Here is an 18,234-nt window from a genome sequence, read left to right as displayed (position 1 = left end):
TTGCTGTTATGACATCGTAGTGGAATGCCTTACAGATTGGCAGGATAGATACCTGGTAGCTAGTCAATGTGATAGATATATGGCACCTTGCATTGCATATAAAGTGGCCTTTAGCGGTAGGTAAAGCCTTGCTTCAAGGCGCGTGTTGCATATGTACTGAAGAAAGTCTAAAAAAAAAAATGAAAATGTCTTGAGAATTGTTTTTGAAAAGTCAGAGCTCTCATATGAGAGAAATCAGCAGAGAGAAAAGCAGTACAGCACCAATGGTGAGTAATGGTACATGCGGTATAACAGCAGCATTGTCGGACGCGGTTTTCTCGGGAGTCGTTTCGTTCACACGCAGCTGCTTAAACGGAACATTGTTCATCTGTGCAGTAGCCTGCAATGGCTCGTCATTCGTCACATCGTAGAAGTCGAGGAGTATGAATGTCGGGTACGTGCCTTGTTGCTTGTAGCACCTGTCAACACTGTCGGCGATGTTCTTTTGCGTGTTGGTTTGGTTCAGTTTGTCCACATTAGGAACAACAAAAGTGCGGCCAACAATACTGCTTTCCTTATCAAGGAAATAGTTGTGTAAAAACATCATTTGGGACGTATCGCCGCTGAACCGGTCTGGCGTGCAGTTAAAAGGCGACGACGTTTGGTCGAATGCGTTTTCCCAAACATTATTGAACTCGGGAATAATGTACGGGACTTGCTTCAAATTCGTCTTGTAATCCATAAACACAACCAGGTTAGTCTTTTGGTCAATCATCTTCTGCAGCGTCGGCCACGAGGTTTTGCTTTGTCTGGCTGTGCCTGGCTTGTACGCATACTTGTCCAGTCCAGTCGATCCGAAAGCAGTTGCAAATTGTGTAGCAGGTAAATTGTCATTATTTGCAATAATCAGTGTCACCACTTCGTTGGGGTTCGCTCGGATCCAGCTCTTCACATCCCCCAGGAAGCTTTCCATGGTACCACCGTTAAAAATGTCACAGTCGGTGTGACAAAGAAAGATGCCCGAGTCTTTTTCCGAATCATCCATCTTGTGTGCTTGCACCTGCAGAACCCGCATGCCATCATCAAGCTGCTGTGGCACCGTGTTCTTTTGATTCGCGCCCAACGTCTCCATAGAACCGACGGCGTACGAATCGTGTGTGCCGACAAACGTCACATTGGAATATTTTCTATTGCACAGTTCAGAGTATCCATTGCACTCTGTACCGGCCCTCTTGCTAATATCAGAGGAAGGCAGCGCAGTTACAGCCGAGAGAAGCAGCGCAGCAAGCCACGATCCTAGGTACAGCCTCATCGTCGCAGGCGAGGAGGCAACTTCCTCGCATCGCCACACGCACGCGATTCTCATTGTCCAATGGCCACCATTGTTTGGCTATATTCACGTGCATTCATTGGCTATCAGCTACTCCACATGCATTACCTTTTTCTTAGCCCTTGTGCCGCTGCGCACGGCTCAGGTGTGTCGGCGGCGAGATTATCTACAAATGCGCTGATACGGTCCATGGTGTCTTGGTCGCTGCTGCATGCTGGTCCCGCTAAATCGGAAAACACGCGTAGTTCTTTTTCTTCCTGTAGAACGACCAGCGTATGCAGCTCTTGGGCAGTGAATGCGTTTTGCAGCGCGGTGTGGAAAGGAAGGAGGTATAGCGCTGCTGTTAGTGTTGAAAGACGTACACTTGTCGTAAGGACACGCCCGTATACCCTGGTATACCAATGTTTTTATTCGTTCTTGACGAGACGGAGACTGCACACGCATTTCATATTCAATGGCGATATGCCACAGCAAGGACGAGTGGCGTACTGCATCGAGAGCGCGGTCCACAACATTTCGAACTCTATTTTCGTTTGCACGCGACAAAATCAGTTCAGCGCGGATCGCGAGCACCCATGCAAGTTCTGCTCTTTGCGTGCGACTCAATCCCGTGCCACCTTCCGCGTGCGCAAAGTCAGAGCCAGCCTTCCAAGAACGCAACACCGTGTGCTCGATTGTTGTGCGTGCATAATTCTCCAAGCGATCATGCTGCTCTTGCAGCACCAAAAAGTGCACATAGATTGAATTTTCAGGCCAAATTTCCAGGAGTTGTGCTGTAATGGCGCGAAGTTCGCGTGGGCGGAACGCGGTAGAAAGAGTATCGTGCTTGTACTCATGCACAAAGTACTGGAACGACGCACCGACTTCGGCGCGCATTCGTTCCATGGTGCCAGATGCGTGTGCAAAAGCGTCTAATATAGAGCGATATACAGCGGCAGGACGGGTCAAGCTGTCCGCTACTTGCACGGCCACAAACATGCGCTCCGCTGTGGCCAGGCAGTAGGCTAATGCGGGCGCGACATACATATCGGGACCTTTTGTATCCAGGGATGCGACGCGGCGACGCAGTGTGCCGAGCACTTGGTCTTTCTCAGACGTGGAAAGTGCGCTTGTTGGCATCGCCAATGCGCCGCGACTCGGAGCGCTCTGCAAGCGAGACGTGGCAGCCGCGTGTAAAACGTGTGCACAGGCGTCCAAGTCCGTGCTTTTTTCCAATTGTACCCAGAGTGCCCATAGGCTTGCAATACCATATGCATCTTCGTCTGATTGCACCTCTCCAAACGATCCAAGGATTTCCATACAGACCCTGCGTGCTCCTTTCGTATTTCCGAGGCCCGCTTCCAGTTCTGCGTAGGCATACCATAGTGTGACACAACGATCGTGGCACTGTAGAGCCGCGCGAAGCGCTTTTTTTGCACGCCTCGATTCGTCGCGTGCCATACAGAGCATTGCTTGCGGTAAGGATACCATGGCAGCGGGTATAGGCGCGCCTTGTTGCGTCAACATGGACGAGATCTCACATAGAATACGCTCCGCAATGCTTGCCGTCTCTGCACTTACACGCGGCAATGTACAAAACCAAGTGCACCGAGGGTCATTTTCTGAGCGTGGAAATAGCGTTTGTGGTCCAACAGAAAAACAGCTCGCAACGTCATGGTGCAAGGATGCATCCCAAAACGCATCAGGGAGCCGCGACTGCTTCCGATCTGGTCGCAAGGAAGGCATGCATAGCACATTTTGCATCGGAAGACAAAACTGTCCGAACGCAAGCGCGCTGCACAGCCAATGCACCGGGAGCCCAATGTGCTGCAGCATGGTATCTGCTGCAAGTAAGATTGCAGGGAAAAGCGGCGCAAGTGGTGCGTACAGAAAAGAAGCAATGTCCTGCGCGAATACAAAAGAGTACGGATCTTGCGACGCATCGTCAGCTTCGGTCAGCGCCATGGGCGTTTTCTGCATTCCGCGATCGAGCTCCGCGGTACACCACGCGGCTGTTGGCTGCAATGGCGAAGGCGGCGCATCGTGCCCCATATGCGTGCATTCGTCTTGTAACATCAACGGGATTGTCGTGCTTGCGCTATTCATGCGCGAAAAACCAGTGTACGCTTGCATGTCGCCAATCCTAGCGTGCTCTTCATCCCACCACGCCGAGAAAATATTGCAGACATCTTCGGCGCTCATTGCCTGCAATTTGACATCGCGAAAAAAGCCCAGCTGAAATTCAAACAGCGCCTGGACAATGGCGAAACCCCATTCGGCATACCCTGCACTATGAAGCATGCCACACAAGTCGGAAACAAGCGCAAATTGATGCGTGCTGCATTCAACGCCGTCTGGCCCCAGTTGCTCCGCAATCCGCGTCGTGGCGTGCAGTGCATCTGAATACGCCTGCACGACACAATCCATGGTAAACGTAGACCAATGAGTTTTGCAAAAGAGTACATAAGACCACCAAAGTTGCGAGATATGCTCAAAATGAACGTGTGGTTGCGACGTATACTCTGTAATAGCACGTTTCCATTGCTGTTCAAGTTGCTCGCCGTCCCAGAGACCGCTCTCGGTTGCAATGCGCAGCCAAGCGAGCTGCAAGGTGAGGGATGTTGCATTTGATGGCGCAGCTTGCTTTGCACGCTCAATTACTGCAAGTTGCATTTCCGCCAACGTTCTACGCTGTGGTTCGGTCGCGTTCTTCTTGGACGTGCCGCCGAGAAACGCGCGTTGAAGGTGTACTAGCGCCATCCACGCATCCAAGTCGGCTGGATCCTGAAGTAGACGCGCGTGCAGCTGTTTGCTTTGCTCCTGCGGTGATTCTGCAGAAAATAACGGCGCTTGCTCGTCTACCGCATCTTGCATTGACGCTTCAGCGGCTGGCAATGCATCCTTGCTGCGACCGCTTTTCGTAGATCCGCGGTAAAAGCGCGGAGTCGTATGTTGGCTCGGGCCGTACGTTGCAGATGGCACATCTCCACGCGCATCCACAAAAAAGGCGTCGCCCGCCTCTTTGTTTGCATGCCGCACGTCGTCTGCCCGACTGCGCCGAGGCTCGTGCGTTTTCCGGTGGCCTTTTTTATGCCCCCGCTCCCGCGCCTGCTTATCCGCGCCTTTTTTACGATGACCAGATGTTTTTCTGCTTTCTCCCTGTCGTCCTAGCGGCTGAAAAGACGAGAAGGAAGGCACCTGAGCGCTCCCTCGATCCTCCATGCGTGGACGAAACGTCGTATGCTTATGTCACCAATGGTACGTGCGAGCGCACGAGTGATCGACTTAAATCCCCAACGACACGTCTGCGCCTGCGCGGGCGGTTCATCTTTGCAAGCAACCACCGCGTCGTGGAGCTGCACCGGAACTCGTACATTGAAAAGTCTATTGCTTATCACTGTACTATTCTCTAGAAATGGTTGATGCTAAGAACGCACAGCCGCTTAGTGACGTGAACGACACGTCCACGGCCATTTTGCGCAACAAGAAATGTGAGTACAAAGCGCAGATTACTGACCGCCACAGCGCCCAACCGTTTGTTTGTGGAAGAATCTACTACGGACGATAACTCGGTGGCGACTATGTCGCCCGCGAAAATGGATGAGTTGGGGCTTTTCCGCGGCGACACGATTTTGATTCGTGGCAAAAAGCGTCACGATACGGTACTGATTGTACTTTCCGACGAAGAGACGGAGGACTCCAAGATTCGTCTGAATCGCGTTGCGCGAAACAACTTGCGCGTCAAGCTTGGTGACCTGGTCAATGTGCACGCATGCAACGATATCAAATACGGCAAGCGCATCCATGTTTTGCCGTTTGACGACAGCGTGGAAGGACTGCAGGGCAATCTGTTTGACGTCTACCTGAAGCCATACTTCCTCGAAGCGTACCGCCCCATCCGCAAGGGTGACACGTTCGTCGTGCGCGGTGGTATGCGTGCCGTCGAATTCAAGGTCGTCGAAACGGACCCTGCGGAGTACTGCATTGTGGCGCAGGACACAGTAATTCACACCGAAGGCGACCCCGTGAAGCGCGAGGATGAAGAAGCGAATTTGAACGATGTTGGCTATGACGATATCGGTGGATGCCGCAAGCAGATGGCACAGATCCGCGAGATGGTGGAGCTTCCTCTGCGTCATCCCCAGCTGTTCAAGAGCATCGGTATCAAGCCTCCGCGTGGTGTGCTTATGTTTGGCCCGCCAGGCACAGGTAAGACGCTCATGGCACGCGCTGTTGCCAATGAGACGGGTGCCTTCTTCTTTTTGATCAATGGCCCCGAGATCATGAGCAAAATGGCGGGTGAGTCCGAGTCGAACTTGCGCAAAGCATTTGAGGAGGCAGAGAAGAATTCGCCAGCTATCATCTTTATTGACGAGATCGACTCAATTGCGCCGAAGCGTGAAAAGACCAACGGCGAGGTGGAACGGCGTGTTGTTTCGCAGCTCTTGACACTCATGGACGGCCTCAAGGCGCGCTCCAATATTGTCGTCATGGCCGCCACCAATCGTCCCAACTCGATCGACCCTGCCTTGCGCCGGTTCGGCCGCTTTGATCGCGAGGTGGACATTGGCATCCCCGACCCAACGGGCCGCATGGAAATTCTGCGCATTCACACCAAGAACATGAAGCTTGCTGAGGACGTGGATTTGGAAAAGATTGCTGCAGAGACTCACGGTTACGTTGGATCCGATGTTGCATCTCTTTGTTCCGAGGCTGCAATGCAGCAGATTCGTGAAAAGATGGATTTGATTGACTTGGACGAGGACTCGATCGATGCCGAGGTGCTCGACTCGCTTGGCGTTACCATGGAAAACTTCCGTTTCGCCCTCGGCGTTTCGAACCCCTCTGCACTTCGCGAGACGGTCGTCGAAGTTCCCACCACGACTTGGGAAGACATTGGTGGCCTCGACAAGGTCAAGCTCGAGCTGCAAGAAACGGTCTCGTACCCCGTCGAGCACCCCGAAAAGTTTGCCAAGTACGGTCTTAACCCTTCCAAAGGTGTCCTCTTTTATGGCCCGCCTGGTACTGGTAAGACGCTTCTGGCCAAGGCGATTGCACACGAGTGCCAAGCCAACTTTATCTCGATCAAAGGCCCGGAGCTGCTTACCATGTGGTTCGGCGAGTCGGAGGCGAATGTGCGCGATGTATTTGACAAGGCGCGTGCTGCTGCCCCCTGTGTCATGTTCTTTGATGAGTTGGACTCTATTGCCAAGGCGCGTGGCGGCGGCGGCGGCGATGCTGGCGGCGCTGGCGACCGTGTGATTAACCAGATCCTCACAGAGATGGACGGTATGAATGCAAAGAAGAATGTGTTTGTGATTGGCGCTACGAACCGTCCCGAGCAAATTGACCCTGCCATTCTCCGCCCCGGCCGTCTCGACCAGCTGATCTACATCCCCTTGCCAAACGAAGCCTCGCGCCTGGATATCCTCCGCGCGACGCTGAAGAACTCGCCGATTGCCAAAGACGTGGAGCTTAGCTTCCTTGCAAAGCACACGCATGGCTACTCTGGCGCAGACTTGTCTGAAATTTGCCAACGCGCAGGCAAACTTGCTATCCGCGAGTCGATCGAAGCTGACATGCGCCGCGAAGCTGAGCGCAAAGGCCGCGGCGAGGATGTCAAGATGGAAGAGGAAATCGAGGTGGAAGACGACCCCGTTCCTGAAATCACAGCCGCCCACTTTGAGGAGGCGATGCGCTTTGCGCGCCGCTCCGTGTCCGATGCAGATATCCGCCGCTACGAAATGTTTGCGTCGACCATGCAGCAGAGCCGTGGCAACTTTGGCGGCGGCGGTGGCTTCAAGTTCCCAGCCGGCGGCATCGACGAGGCTGAGCAGCAAACGGGCTCGCAAGCTGCTTCCAGCCAAGCCGCGCCTGCCGCATTCGGTAATGACGAGGCAGACGACGACCTGTATGCATGATGGCGTCCACGTAGCGCTACTCGTCACATTGCTTCGATAGTTTTGAAAAGAGTTTGGTCACACGACACGCACAATGGCCGCTGCCAGACACAGCGCCCATACACTCAGCGGGGCAACAATGCGCTTGTCGTAGTTGGTGTAGAGGACTTGGACAAGTCCCAAAAGGAGCAGCGGCTCGCGGATCCACCGCCAAATAGGTGTGCCGACATAGGCAAACTCCATCATGAAAAATTGGGTATATACGAGGAGGACAACCGCGATGGATCGACTCCAGGCGTGGGTCGTATCAGGACTGTGTTGCACTTCTCTCTGTGCATTTTCCAGCACGCCGCGAAACGAGGGGCGGCGTGGCACAGTGGTGTTTGCATACGTCGATGCAGCTGCATATGTGTCAAGGATGTGCAGCACTTCGCTGCAGCTCGGCCGTTTGTGTGCATCGACGTCGAGCATGCGCGCAAGCAAGTGGGTGAGGCTGGGATGAATTGCGGCGTAGCGCGAGACCCATCCTCTGCGCTTGAGCAGCTGCTCGAGTCCACGAAAAGCGAGAATCTCGTGGCGCAGTCGAGCAATGTCGTCTACGTGGGAGTAGGGAATGTCAAGAAAAATGAGGAGGAAGAAAATGATGCCCAAAGACCACACATCGGCTTTGCTGTTCAGTTCCTGCAGCTGGCCAGTGTGGACGTCGGGCCCCACAACCTCCGGTGCCATGTACTCGAGCGTGCCCGTGTATCCTGTGCGCTCGCGCGTGTAGTTTTCGTGGAAGGGCAACGAGGAGCCAAAGTCGCTGAGCATCGCAGTGGGAAGCAGCGCGTCGTCGTCCCAATGCAAAAGCACATTCTCGGGCTTGATGTCCAGGTGCAGAATGCCGCGGTCGTGCAAAAAGCCCAGGCCCTGCGCGATGTCACGCAAAAGCTTGACAATGTCTTCTTCGCGCAGAAAGTGGATGCTCGAGCGCTGCGATGCGCTGGTGTTTTCGTGGCGTTTCGCTGCGTCGCGCTGCTGGCGAAACTCGGCTTTAAGGCGTGCGACACGGGCAGATGACACACTCGATACTGTATCTTCCGGGGCGTCCGCATCGCTCTTTGCTCCGGAGCGTGCCGCAATCCAATCGGCAAGGCTGCCGCCGTTAGCAGCCATCATCAAGACGTGCAGGGTAGGCACACACGGCGTAAAGGCGCTTGTCTGTGCCGTCTCGATCCATGCGTGCTTGTAGTGAATGACATTGGGGTGGTCCAATGATTCCATAAGGTGCACCTCGCCGAGCGAACGTAGCAAACTCTCGCTGTAATCGCCCACAGGGATCTTTTTCACAGCGTACGTGCCCAGGCGATGGCCGTTTAAAACGTGCTGGCACAGCCATACCGTTCCGCGTGCGCCGCGTCCAAGACGGCCTAGCTCAACAAAAAATCGTGCATAGTATCCCTGGTTTGTAGCATCTATACTAAGTGGGGTCATGTTCGTGTGTGCAGGCGCCGACGACCTGCCCACAGACGTCTCGGAGAGGAGGCGGAAATAATGCGGCGCAGTATGTGGCGTCCCAATCTCTTCGTCTTCATGTACTGAATCATCGTACTGCAGTGGCTGCTTACATGTCGGGCATGTGTGCGTCTCCTTCCATGGTAACTGGCGCATTCGCTCTGGCGACTGCGGAAGCGCAGCGTCTCTCCACTCGTGCGCGCTTCCTGAACAGAGAATTACCTGGCGCATCACCGGGTCGTATAAAACCGCATCGTTCTTCGTACGCAGCACAAGCTGCAAGTTCCCAGGGTCCGTCTCGTGCGACACCACTGGGACAAGCTCCATGTGGTCCGTGTGGTGGCAAATCCCGGAGAAGTGGAGGTCCGCCGCGGCGCGCTTTTTGCTCGTGCCCTGCACGGATGTGCAAGGTGGCGCTTCCACGGTATCATATCCACGTAACAGAGTATACGGGCGCTGTAAGCGAACCACAGCTTCCACTTGACTTGTTCAAGCATCCAGTGCGCCTGTCGGAGCCACAGGTCCCAAGCACAGAGAAAGACAATTTTGATTCACGACTCGGGCACGTAGAGGTGCACTTTATTTCTCCTACGCCTCACGTCGACAGGGCCATGCTGCACAGTGCACCAGACAATACCGCGCGAGGAAGGTTTATTGAGCAAGATTCCTTCCTTGTGGAGCCCCAAGATGGGTGTGCACACGACGCACGCGTCAAGGACCAAGTCCGTGTTGCATTTGGCATTGTGCATCTATTTCGCTCCATTGAGGGGGATGCACACAGAGGGGAATGTGACGTCGATGCAGCGAAAGAGTCAGAGAACACGGACGCGATCGGCACCGTGCTTTGCATGCTTTCCGTGCCCTTCTCCATGACCGTAACCTCCCTGCTTGATTTTATTGAGCCGGCGCTTGGCGCCATACAGCATATACGTCTTGTGCGCCAGATAGAGGAGGAACGGTGTCTGGTGCTTGTCAAATTTCGCGAAACGCTGGATGCCGAAGAGTTTTACAAAATGTACAATGGCCAGCCTTACAGCGAGCTGGACCTTTTTGAAACGTGCCAGCTGGTCTACGTCACGGGCGTTACTGCGTCTCCAGCAAGCTCGATTGCGCATGCGTACCCACTCCTGTCCGATACAGAGCCATGGCCCGTGATTGGTGCGAAAGAAGTCGCAAACGATCCTCAGCTTCACGCGCTCTCTCCTTTTGAACACGGCGCGGGCCTTCGTCGCGCTGCGTACGAGCTGCCGACGTGCCCAGTTTGTCTCGAGCGGCTAGACTCCAGCTTATCTGGCCTTGTAACCGTTGCGTGCCAGCACGCATTTCACACCGCATGCCTGCACCGTTGGTCGGATAGCCGCTGCCCGGTATGCCGCTACACCACCGGTGTCACCGAATCAGGGCCCCAAGCGAGTTTGAAAAGCGCGCATCCTACATGCTGTCGCGTGTGTGAGACAAGGAGCAATGTATGGTTGTGCCTGATTTGCGCCAACGTAGGGTGTGGCAGGTACAAGGCAGGTCACGCACAAGCGCACTTTAAAGAGACCGGTCATTTGTACAGCTTGGAGCTGGAGACACAACGTGTGTGGGACTATGCAGGCGATGGCTACGTACATCGACTTATTCAGGGCAAGGCGGACGGGAAGCTGGTCGAGCTGCCCTCCGCATCGAGCGTTCCAGCTGCAACGCCGAACCGTGCATGGAATGAACGCTATCCCGGCTTTTCAGAAAGTGCATCACGCTCGCTTTCCTTGGAGCAATTAAATCACACGGGCAATATGGATGTACTGAACGAGAAGATGGGCGCGATTGGACTTGAATACTCCAATATGATCGTCTCGCAGCTTGATTCGCAACGCATCTACTATGAAGGCCTTCTCGCTGCCACTCGCGCCGAGCGTGTCCCGCGCGAAGAAAAAGACAAGTGGCGCACCGAGACCGAAGCAGCGCGAGCACAATGCACAGCTCTCGAAGCGGAAATGACGCGGTGCCGCTCTGACCAACACAAGCACGAGACGCAACTGCGCCGTGCACTGGAGAGTATGCGTACACTGCGCAAGCAGTACGACGATGAAAAGAGTGTATCGGATGGACTCTACCAGCATGTACAGAAACTGCAAGCGGAACAGGCAAGCCTCAAGTCCAAGGTGCAGGAGCTGGGCGAGGAGCTGCGAGATATGATGTTTTTTGTCAGTGCACGGGACAAGATCGAGGATTTGGACCAGGGAGCAGCACCAGAGTCGGGTAAAGGTGGCGATGCATTCATCCCACCGCCTAAGCCAGCAAAAGGGAAGAAGCGGACGTAATTACGCGCCTTTGTGCGTTTCCTTTTCCCTCTTTGCAATCGCCTGCTTGCGCATGACACTCGCTACAAATGCACCGACGAATGCGAGGCCCAGGAGAAGGATCATAGCAGGTAGGCGAACGGCCCATACCCGGGGCGGGAAGTAGTACTGGATAGCAGCGTCATCTGCAAAAAACGGCTCTTGTCAGCGTGATAAAACATACCGTAATCAATGCCCAAGTAGTGTAGTATACAAATACAGATACGGATACAGAGAGCAGGCCTGCTCCAATAATGCGGTCCGAAAGCGCCTACTATCAGTCCGCGCGCTTTGTCCACCTACCATCGTGTTTGGAGTGCAGTGTTGGACGATCGGCCGAGGCCGCTCATCCTCCACTAGTCTTCGTTTCGAACGGACATGGCCGATGCGGTGCGGGCGGCTATTCAGGATGCGTACGAGTGTGCTGTAAAAGAGGACAACGGTGCATCCTTGGAAGCGGCACACGGCGGTGGGTTTTTGCCCGAGGACGAGGGCGTAGCACTAGACAATGCTGTCCCTGACATCTCCGGCCTCCCGACATACAAACTACGCGCGGCACTGAGCAAGCTTGGGCTTTCGCGGAGCAAGAAGAATGCCGTGCAACAGCGTCTATTTGCTTCTGCCGAGCCAGGGGATGAAGGTCTTATGATACCAAGAGATACGTTTGCGCGCGTCCTGGAAGTCGTGCTTTTGCACGATACAATTCCAAGCTTGCTGCCCGCAAACGGACAAGACGAGGATGGGCTGACAGACTCGGAAGAGGAAGACGAATTTCTTCCACATCAAGATACAAGCGACGAGGAGGCACATGTACCTCGGCAAACAAGGCGCGGTAGAGGTGCACCGCAGAACGCGCGCATGCCGAATAGCGCGATCTTGAAAACCAAAGCACGATTCTTGTACCGATTGCTACTGGAGCGCATCCCACTTAAGCCAGGTGCGGCGCTCGATTCCGCCACGAACGCGCGCACCGTGCGTGCCGAGATCGAAGAAGATGAGATATCTACGCGCAGGATTGGGCTATCCGAGCTGCGCTATGCCGCTACGAGCCTGGGCGAAAAGCAAAGCACTACCGAGGTTTGTGCAGCGGCAAGCACTGACGACAGCTAACAGCGATGCTGGAAGAAGCAAGCACATATTTTCAGGCGGACGGGCGCGCGAGCTGTACAGACCCGCGGATAGGGATAGAAGAGTGCGTATTAACTTGCTACATTCACCTCAGATTCACCTACATGGTGTGGAAAACAGGTATCTTAGACGGTATGTAGTGATTTTGATTTTTTTTTGCTTGGCCCATGCGTTCGTCAACCGCGTGAGGGGAAATTTGAAAATAGCGAGAATATGGGCTGTCAGATCGGCTTGTCGATGTTCGCGCCGAATCCTTGTCGATCCCACCTAAATTTGCTTTGTTTTAGCTTCTTGTCCGAGCGGTTTTGTCAATGTCGGTGTCTACATGGACAACCGCACCGGCCTCAAAAGGTGCACCTACCATATCCTATGCTGAGCGGCTCCGCCAAGCCGCAAGTCAGCGGTCTGGCGCCTCAAATAAATCCGTCCATGCCACACCAGATGGGGCGGGCAAGAGTAGCAATATATCTTCATCCAGCGGGACGAGTGAAGCTGATCAAGCGCCAAAGCAAGAGGTAGATGCTACGACGTTGTCTCCTACGTTTGCGGAATCTACGACACCTCGCGAAGACAAGCGGCTATCACAGTCGGCGCCCACCGCTTCGACCAACGTCTGGGAAAATAGAATGAAGCAGCGTCAGGCCCAGATGCAGCGGCAGAAGACGCCGCTTGCGGATTCTACCCCAAATCTAGACGACAAGCCTGCCGATGCGCCTGTGCTGGCTTGCGCGCAATCCTCCGTGCTTCCCATAATCCCGTCCGACAATGCGAGTGTCGAACTGGGAGGAGCAGATGCCGGGACCAATGATGCGTGGATTCATCGCATCCAAATTCTTAATGGAGGGCGCAACATGGTGCCATTTTGCCGCTCGCCGGAATCTGCACGCCGCATGCAGCACAAAAAGGGCGATGCGCCTGCGGAAAAAAACAGCGACGCGACACACCACGCAGAGAATGGCTTGCCTTTATTATCGCATGGGTCACAGCCACATTTAGTGAATGCATTCGGTAATATGTGCATTGCAGGGACCAGCGTCGACGGCTCTTTTTCTCCTTTGCGCCAATCGGATCCGCACCGCATGCCGGTCCCGCACTTTATTACTGCCCCGCCGCCCGGTTATATGCCTGCGATGCCGTACCAGGCTGGTATGGATATGCATGAGTGGCAACGTCGCGATAATCGGGCCTTACGGGCCGCAGGCCGTGGACGCGGTAATCAATTCGGCATGCAACAGGAGCCATCTACGCCACAGTTAGTCCAAAAAATGCTGCCATGCATGTTTGTTCCAGGTTCGGGAATGGTGCCCATGCCCAATGGGCCGCTATCCAATACTGTACACAGGGGCGACGAACGCACTGCACCAAGGGCGTCTCCCGAGGTAACACGCGCATCGCGCTCCGACACGAGTCTCCCGCACTCCGAGTCGACCTCTTCTGACTCGATGGGCAGCCCTCACGTGTCTGCTCCGTACATTGGTACACCTGGCATGATGCCTCCAGGGTACGTCATGCAGCCTAACATGATGCACTACCCGATGCTACAAAGCTACGGCCAGATGGACATGGACCGATCTCTTTTGCAGCATCCCCACGGCGCTCGAAATTTTGTGCCTTTACCCGCGCAGTCGTGCACGCTTGATTCTCCCACACTCTTGCAGCAGCTTCTCCTTCAAATTGAGTTTTACTTTTCCGAGTCGAATTTGGAACTCGACTTCTTTCTGCGGCAGCAAATGGACGCGGAAGGATACGCATCTTTTGAAACACTTGCCAAGTTTAAGCGTGTGCAAATGATTTTCAATTCCGCGACTGTAGCAAGCCAGGAAAACGCACTGAGCAGTGCAGATCAAGTTGCGCTGCTCCAACGTGCGGTGGCGCCGAGCACGGTCTTGCAAACCAGCGAGGACGAACAGCGTATCCGACGGCGGTGCGGCTGGGAAAAGTATGTGATCCATTGAAGGAGCGATAATGCCTACATTATACCACATATCTATCCTCCGATGGTGTAGCCTTTTTTGTCCAGTGCGGCAAGGATTGCATCCAGCTTGGCTTCTGTCCAATCTAGCGCCTGGTCTAACAATCTCGCTTGTCCTACTGTGAGTACAATTTTCACATACCTCGACGATATTCCAAAATGGACGACAATACTCGCTCACGCACGCTGTCCCCATCTTTTGACCATGGTACAGCATCCTCTGCTTCTGCATGCGAGTGCTGGAATGCCTTGCTACGCTGCTGGAGAAAGCGTTCCAGTGCCTCTACCACCTGCGCTTCCTGCAACAGAGACGCGATGTTGGCATCGCAAGTCGCTTGAGCCTCGTTCGGTGCGAATCCCATCTGTCGCCGCAAGGCATCCAGCAATGCTTGCGGTGGGCTGTCATCTGAACGTTTCCAATAAAACATGGCACTTTGCGCTTTTTCCTGGGCACGCAACGCCAGGACAAGCACATCATCTGGCCCGTCTGCCTGGACGAAGCCGTATGCAGCGAGGAGCTCCTCGTTACTCTTTGCGCCATAGTTGTTGAGCACCTGAGCATTCGCTGGTATGCTGCTCCGAAGTAGCAATGTTATGCCATCATTCTTTTCCCACGTTACAGGCACGCCTCGGCCATGATTGAAAGAGTCGAGGCCAGGAATCAGGACTGGCTCTTGTCCTTGCATGCCTTCCCATCCAGCCAGGTGCGCAGGAAAACTGCGGCTACCGTACACGTCATCGGCCCACCGCCAAAGCGATAGCCAGCGGTGCTTGTCGATTGGCGACAAGACGTGTGCAAATATAGGATCGTGTGCATCTCTGCATGCACTGTGGAGCCATGCCCACCCACGTTCCGCGTTTTCCGCCGTGCGCTCAAGGCGCTGCATGGTATTGTGATACAGCGACGTGTCTTGCAAAAGCTGCAGCTCGGCCTCTGTATAATGTAATGGGGTATCGAATGTTTCTGGCATTAAATTCACGTACGGTACATGCTGCATCAAACGTTGAAAACAAGGCGGTACACTTTCTTTGCCAAATAGCTTGTGTAATATGAGATACAGCACTATCCATGCGCGTGGTGGCAGCACATTGTACTCGTCTGCACGCCCAAAACATGCTGTAATTCGCTCGTGGCATTGCTCCGCGTGAATGGCCAGGTTTAACGGCACAGAAATGGCTACCGTGCTCGGCGCTAGTACCTCGCGCGTAAATATACCATATCCTGTAATGGGATCATCAGCAAAATATAGGCTTGATGGAAATTTGACCTTTTGCGCGCGTAGCCACGTCAAGAAGGCTGCATACATTTGCATGACGGCGCAAAAAAAAGTGATAGCCTCCACAATGGCAGTGTATGCAGGCTGACCAAGCGGATGGCCGCTCCGGGGAATTTTTGCCGTTCAGCTTTGGCAACCAGCTTACGGCGTCCCATTTAGTGACTACTATCATGAACCCAATGCCGCAACCCCCATACGACTCTGAAACTGCACCGCAAGAAATGAACACGAATGTGCCGCACCTGGGTCACTCCGATGTTACGGATCGCAAAAAAATTCGCTCGGTACGTCACTTGCCAACTAATTAGCAGCACATTACAGTGGGCCCACAGACATCGAAGCAGGTATCAGAGGACCCCTCTTTGTTTGCAGAGCAGCCTGCTGTTGTTGCACCAGAACTTGCATCCGATTCGAACACGCCCATCCCTGCTATGGACCAGGATGCGCAGACGGGGCCCGAGATGGTCGGCGCCGAAGACCCGCAGCACGACACTGTGAAGAAGAAGAACTCATTTTTTAACCGCCTCTTCAGTGGCTTTAAGAAGAGCAAACAGTAATTGCGCTTATGGAGTACTGCCGATATTTGATTTAATACTGCATCGCTCCATTGCATCTAATAGAGACGATGAACTAAAGTTATGGTGAAATTGGCTAGAATCGGCGCGTGCTGTCTGCTAGACCGTTGCGTGCGGTCATGGCGCGCGAGGCTGTGCATGACCGCTCACTGTGCGTGCCGTTCAATCTCGTAGTGGCTAATTATGCACGTGTTGTGGAGTAATGCGGCGCGACGCGTCCATTCCGCCACTTTCCTGCCGACATGACCGGCGAACGTGCGCAGGAAGCCGACCAAATCAAAGTGGATCTTGACGAGGCCGCACGCCTCTATGCACTGAAAAAATACGAGTCGTGTGCCGACATTTTGGCGGAAACTCTCGAAACCCTGTATGTACTTACTATACTAACCGCTGCCGTGCCAAATACGGAGAGGATGGCCCACAGCTTGCACCCGTGCTGCATCAGTACGGCCGTGCGCTCCTCGAGCATGTGATTTTTACAGCAGGAGCATTGGGGGGCGATGGTGATGGCGTGGATGTGCCCTCGGCGAACGAAGCGGTCGCTGCGAAGAAGGTAGATGCGGACGAGTCCAAATCTGCAGGCAAACGAAAATCTATTCACTACGATCCTGAGCCCGCTGAGGCTGAGGAAGAAGAGGAAGATGATGATCTCGCCGTCGCGTTCACTGTACTGGATCTTGCACGCGTAATTTATGAGCGCATCCTGGACATGTCCGCGGACAGTCATACGTCATCGGAGCAAGCATCTCCGAAACTCATACTGCTAACGGGAGAGACAATGGAGAAGAATGCGTTGATTGCGGAGCTTGCTGACGTACACAATGATCTCGGCGATGTCGGGCTGGAGACGGAGAACTTTGAGCAAGCATCGACAGATTACAACGACGCACTGGAGCTATTGAAGCCGCTTCTTTCGCCCTACTCTCGACGCCTATCGGATGCCTACTTGCGTCTTGGCCTTGCACTGGAGTTTCACCCGGACGTTACGCGCCGCACAAACGCACAACCCAATGTGGAGCACGCCGCAGCGATTCTGCGCTGCCGCCTGGACGTGCTGCAGGACCCAAGCAAAGCCCAGGAATCTACCTACTTCGCGAAAGACCGTCTGTCGACCCTTGACCAGGACGCACGCAATTACGAGATCAAAGACGTGGAAGAAGTACTGAAGGACCTGGATGCTAAAGTGGAGGAAATGAAATCGACGCCTGCGGCTGCAATCAACCAAGAGGGCAAACTGGCAGATCCCAAGTTGGAAGAAGCGATCCGTGACGCGTTCATGAGTGCTGCTGCGTCTGCACTTGGTGAGACCATGCCAAGCAGTTCAAATGACGTGCCTGTGAACGACCTCAGCGCGCGCGTCAAACGCAAGAAAAAGAATTAGCTTTATGTATTAGTCAGCGTTGCACGGCTTTGTCCACAACCGCACGCTGCATTCTTTCTGTCACTATGGCTACAAACATTACTTTTCACCCCGGCACTGTCTCGTATGGCGAGCGCAATGAGCTTTTGAAACAGTGCGGTGCTACAATTTGGCTCACAGGTCTTTCTGCGTCCGGAAAGTCGACTATTGCCACGGCATTGGAGCAGCACTTGCTCCATTTGCACAAGTCCGCGTACCGTTTGGACGGTGATAACATCCGCTTTGGCCTGAACAAGGATCTGGGATTTTCTCCCAAGGATCGCGAGGAAAATATTCGCCGTATTTCGGAAGTGTCGCTCCTTTTTGCTGCGTCGACAACGATTTCGATCACTTCGTTCATCTCCCCGTACAAGGCCGATCGTGACTTTGCACGCGAGCTACACGCAAAGCACGATCCCGCACTGCCATTTATTGAGGTGTTTGTCGATGCCAGCATTGAAGAATGTGAACGTCGCGACCCCAAGGGCCTGTACAAAAAGGCCAAGGCTGGCGAGATCAAAGGTGCGTGGTTCCCCTTGCTAATAAACAGAGTTCACCGGTATTTCTGCCCCTTATGAGGCGCCCGAAAAGGCCGAGATTCACATCGATGCCGATAAGACGAGTGTGGAGAAAAGCGTAGAGATCATCGCCAAGTACCTGGTTGAGAAAGGCGTCATCCAAACCTGAACGGCTCGTCTCATCGTAGCAAACAGTAAAATACGTACTCTTGAGCGATACATTCTATAACATATGCTTCTGTGTGTGTGTGTTTAAAAAAGAAAAATAACTCGCAAACCATTTGTTACATGAGGGTATACCATTACGCAATTTGCAATTCAAACGGAATGCAAATCCCCTGTTGACCCCCACATTC

At 53.9% G+C, this 18,234-nt stretch overlaps 10 protein-coding genes across 10 annotated transcripts; 6 read left to right on the top strand and 4 right to left on the bottom strand.

Annotated features, from left to right (window-relative positions):
* Window positions 1-220: 220 nt before the first annotated feature.
* MVES1_001157 (uncharacterized protein) lies at window positions 221-1,291 on the bottom strand (the record flags this gene model as incomplete). The annotated part of the gene is made up of 1 exon (XM_056206009.1): window positions 221-1,291. One exon carries the CDS (start codon window positions 1,289-1,291, stop codon window positions 221-223), a length of 1,071 nt encoding a protein of 356 aa, XP_056061984.1.
* Window positions 1,292-1,413: 122 nt separating this feature from the next.
* On the bottom strand, window positions 1,414-4,510 carry MVES1_001156 (uncharacterized protein; the record flags this gene model as incomplete). The annotated part of the gene is made up of 2 exons (XM_056206008.1): window positions 1,414-1,646; window positions 1,672-4,510. The coding sequence occupies 2 exons, from the start codon at window positions 4,508-4,510 to the stop codon at window positions 1,414-1,416; spliced, it is 3,072 nt and encodes a 1,023-aa protein (XP_056061983.1).
* A 193-nt stretch (window positions 4,511-4,703) lies between these two features.
* Window positions 4,704-7,209, top strand: CDC48 (AAA ATPase cdc48; the record flags this gene model as incomplete). The annotated part of the gene is made up of 2 exons (XM_056206007.1): window positions 4,704-4,779; window positions 4,814-7,209. The coding sequence occupies 2 exons, from the start codon at window positions 4,704-4,706 to the stop codon at window positions 7,207-7,209; spliced, it is 2,472 nt and encodes an 823-aa protein (XP_056061982.1).
* A 57-nt stretch (window positions 7,210-7,266) lies between these two features.
* On the bottom strand, window positions 7,267-9,012 carry IKS1 (putative serine/threonine-protein kinase iks1; the record flags this gene model as incomplete). Its single annotated transcript, XM_056206006.1, has 1 exon — window positions 7,267-9,012. One exon carries the CDS (start codon window positions 9,010-9,012, stop codon window positions 7,267-7,269), a length of 1,746 nt encoding a protein of 581 aa, XP_056061981.1.
* Window positions 9,013-9,086: 74 nt separating this feature from the next.
* Window positions 9,087-10,991, top strand: MVES1_001153 (RING-type E3 ubiquitin transferase; the record flags this gene model as incomplete). Its single annotated transcript, XM_056206005.1, has 1 exon — window positions 9,087-10,991. One exon carries the CDS (start codon window positions 9,087-9,089, stop codon window positions 10,989-10,991), a length of 1,905 nt encoding a protein of 634 aa, XP_056061980.1.
* A 396-nt stretch (window positions 10,992-11,387) lies between these two features.
* On the top strand, window positions 11,388-14,092 carry MVES1_001152 (uncharacterized protein; the record flags this gene model as incomplete). The annotated part of the gene is made up of 2 exons (XM_056206004.1): window positions 11,388-12,086; window positions 12,515-14,092. 2 exons carry the CDS (start codon window positions 11,388-11,390, stop codon window positions 14,090-14,092), a joined length of 2,277 nt encoding a protein of 758 aa, XP_056061979.1.
* A 32-nt stretch (window positions 14,093-14,124) lies between these two features.
* On the bottom strand, window positions 14,125-15,107 carry MVES1_001151 (uncharacterized protein; the record flags this gene model as incomplete). Its single annotated transcript, XM_056206003.1, has 2 exons — window positions 14,125-14,225; window positions 14,252-15,107. 2 exons carry the CDS (start codon window positions 15,105-15,107, stop codon window positions 14,125-14,127), a joined length of 957 nt encoding a protein of 318 aa, XP_056061978.1.
* A 449-nt stretch (window positions 15,108-15,556) lies between these two features.
* Window positions 15,557-15,943, top strand: MVES1_001150 (uncharacterized protein; the record flags this gene model as incomplete). The annotated part of the gene is made up of 2 exons (XM_056206002.1): window positions 15,557-15,670; window positions 15,719-15,943. The coding sequence occupies 2 exons, from the start codon at window positions 15,557-15,559 to the stop codon at window positions 15,941-15,943; spliced, it is 339 nt and encodes a 112-aa protein (XP_056061977.1).
* A 260-nt stretch (window positions 15,944-16,203) lies between these two features.
* MVES1_001149 (uncharacterized protein) lies at window positions 16,204-17,342 on the top strand (the record flags this gene model as incomplete). Its single annotated transcript, XM_056206001.1, has 2 exons — window positions 16,204-16,332; window positions 16,386-17,342. 2 exons carry the CDS (start codon window positions 16,204-16,206, stop codon window positions 17,340-17,342), a joined length of 1,086 nt encoding a protein of 361 aa, XP_056061976.1.
* Window positions 17,343-17,407: 65 nt separating this feature from the next.
* MET14 (adenylyl-sulfate kinase) lies at window positions 17,408-18,047 on the top strand (the record flags this gene model as incomplete). The annotated part of the gene is made up of 2 exons (XM_056206000.1): window positions 17,408-17,882; window positions 17,911-18,047. The coding sequence occupies 2 exons, from the start codon at window positions 17,408-17,410 to the stop codon at window positions 18,045-18,047; spliced, it is 612 nt and encodes a 203-aa protein (XP_056061975.1).
* Between the last annotated feature and the right edge of the window lie 187 nt (window positions 18,048-18,234).

The sequence above is a fragment of the Malassezia vespertilionis genome, chromosome 2, assembly GCF_029542925.1.
Source record: "Malassezia vespertilionis chromosome 2, complete sequence".
In the NCBI taxonomy this organism is placed as follows: Eukaryota; Fungi; Basidiomycota; class Malasseziomycetes; order Malasseziales; family Malasseziaceae; genus Malassezia; species Malassezia vespertilionis.
The sequence above is the reverse complement of the archived record's forward strand: the minus strand, read 5'-3'. Positions and strand labels throughout refer to the sequence as shown.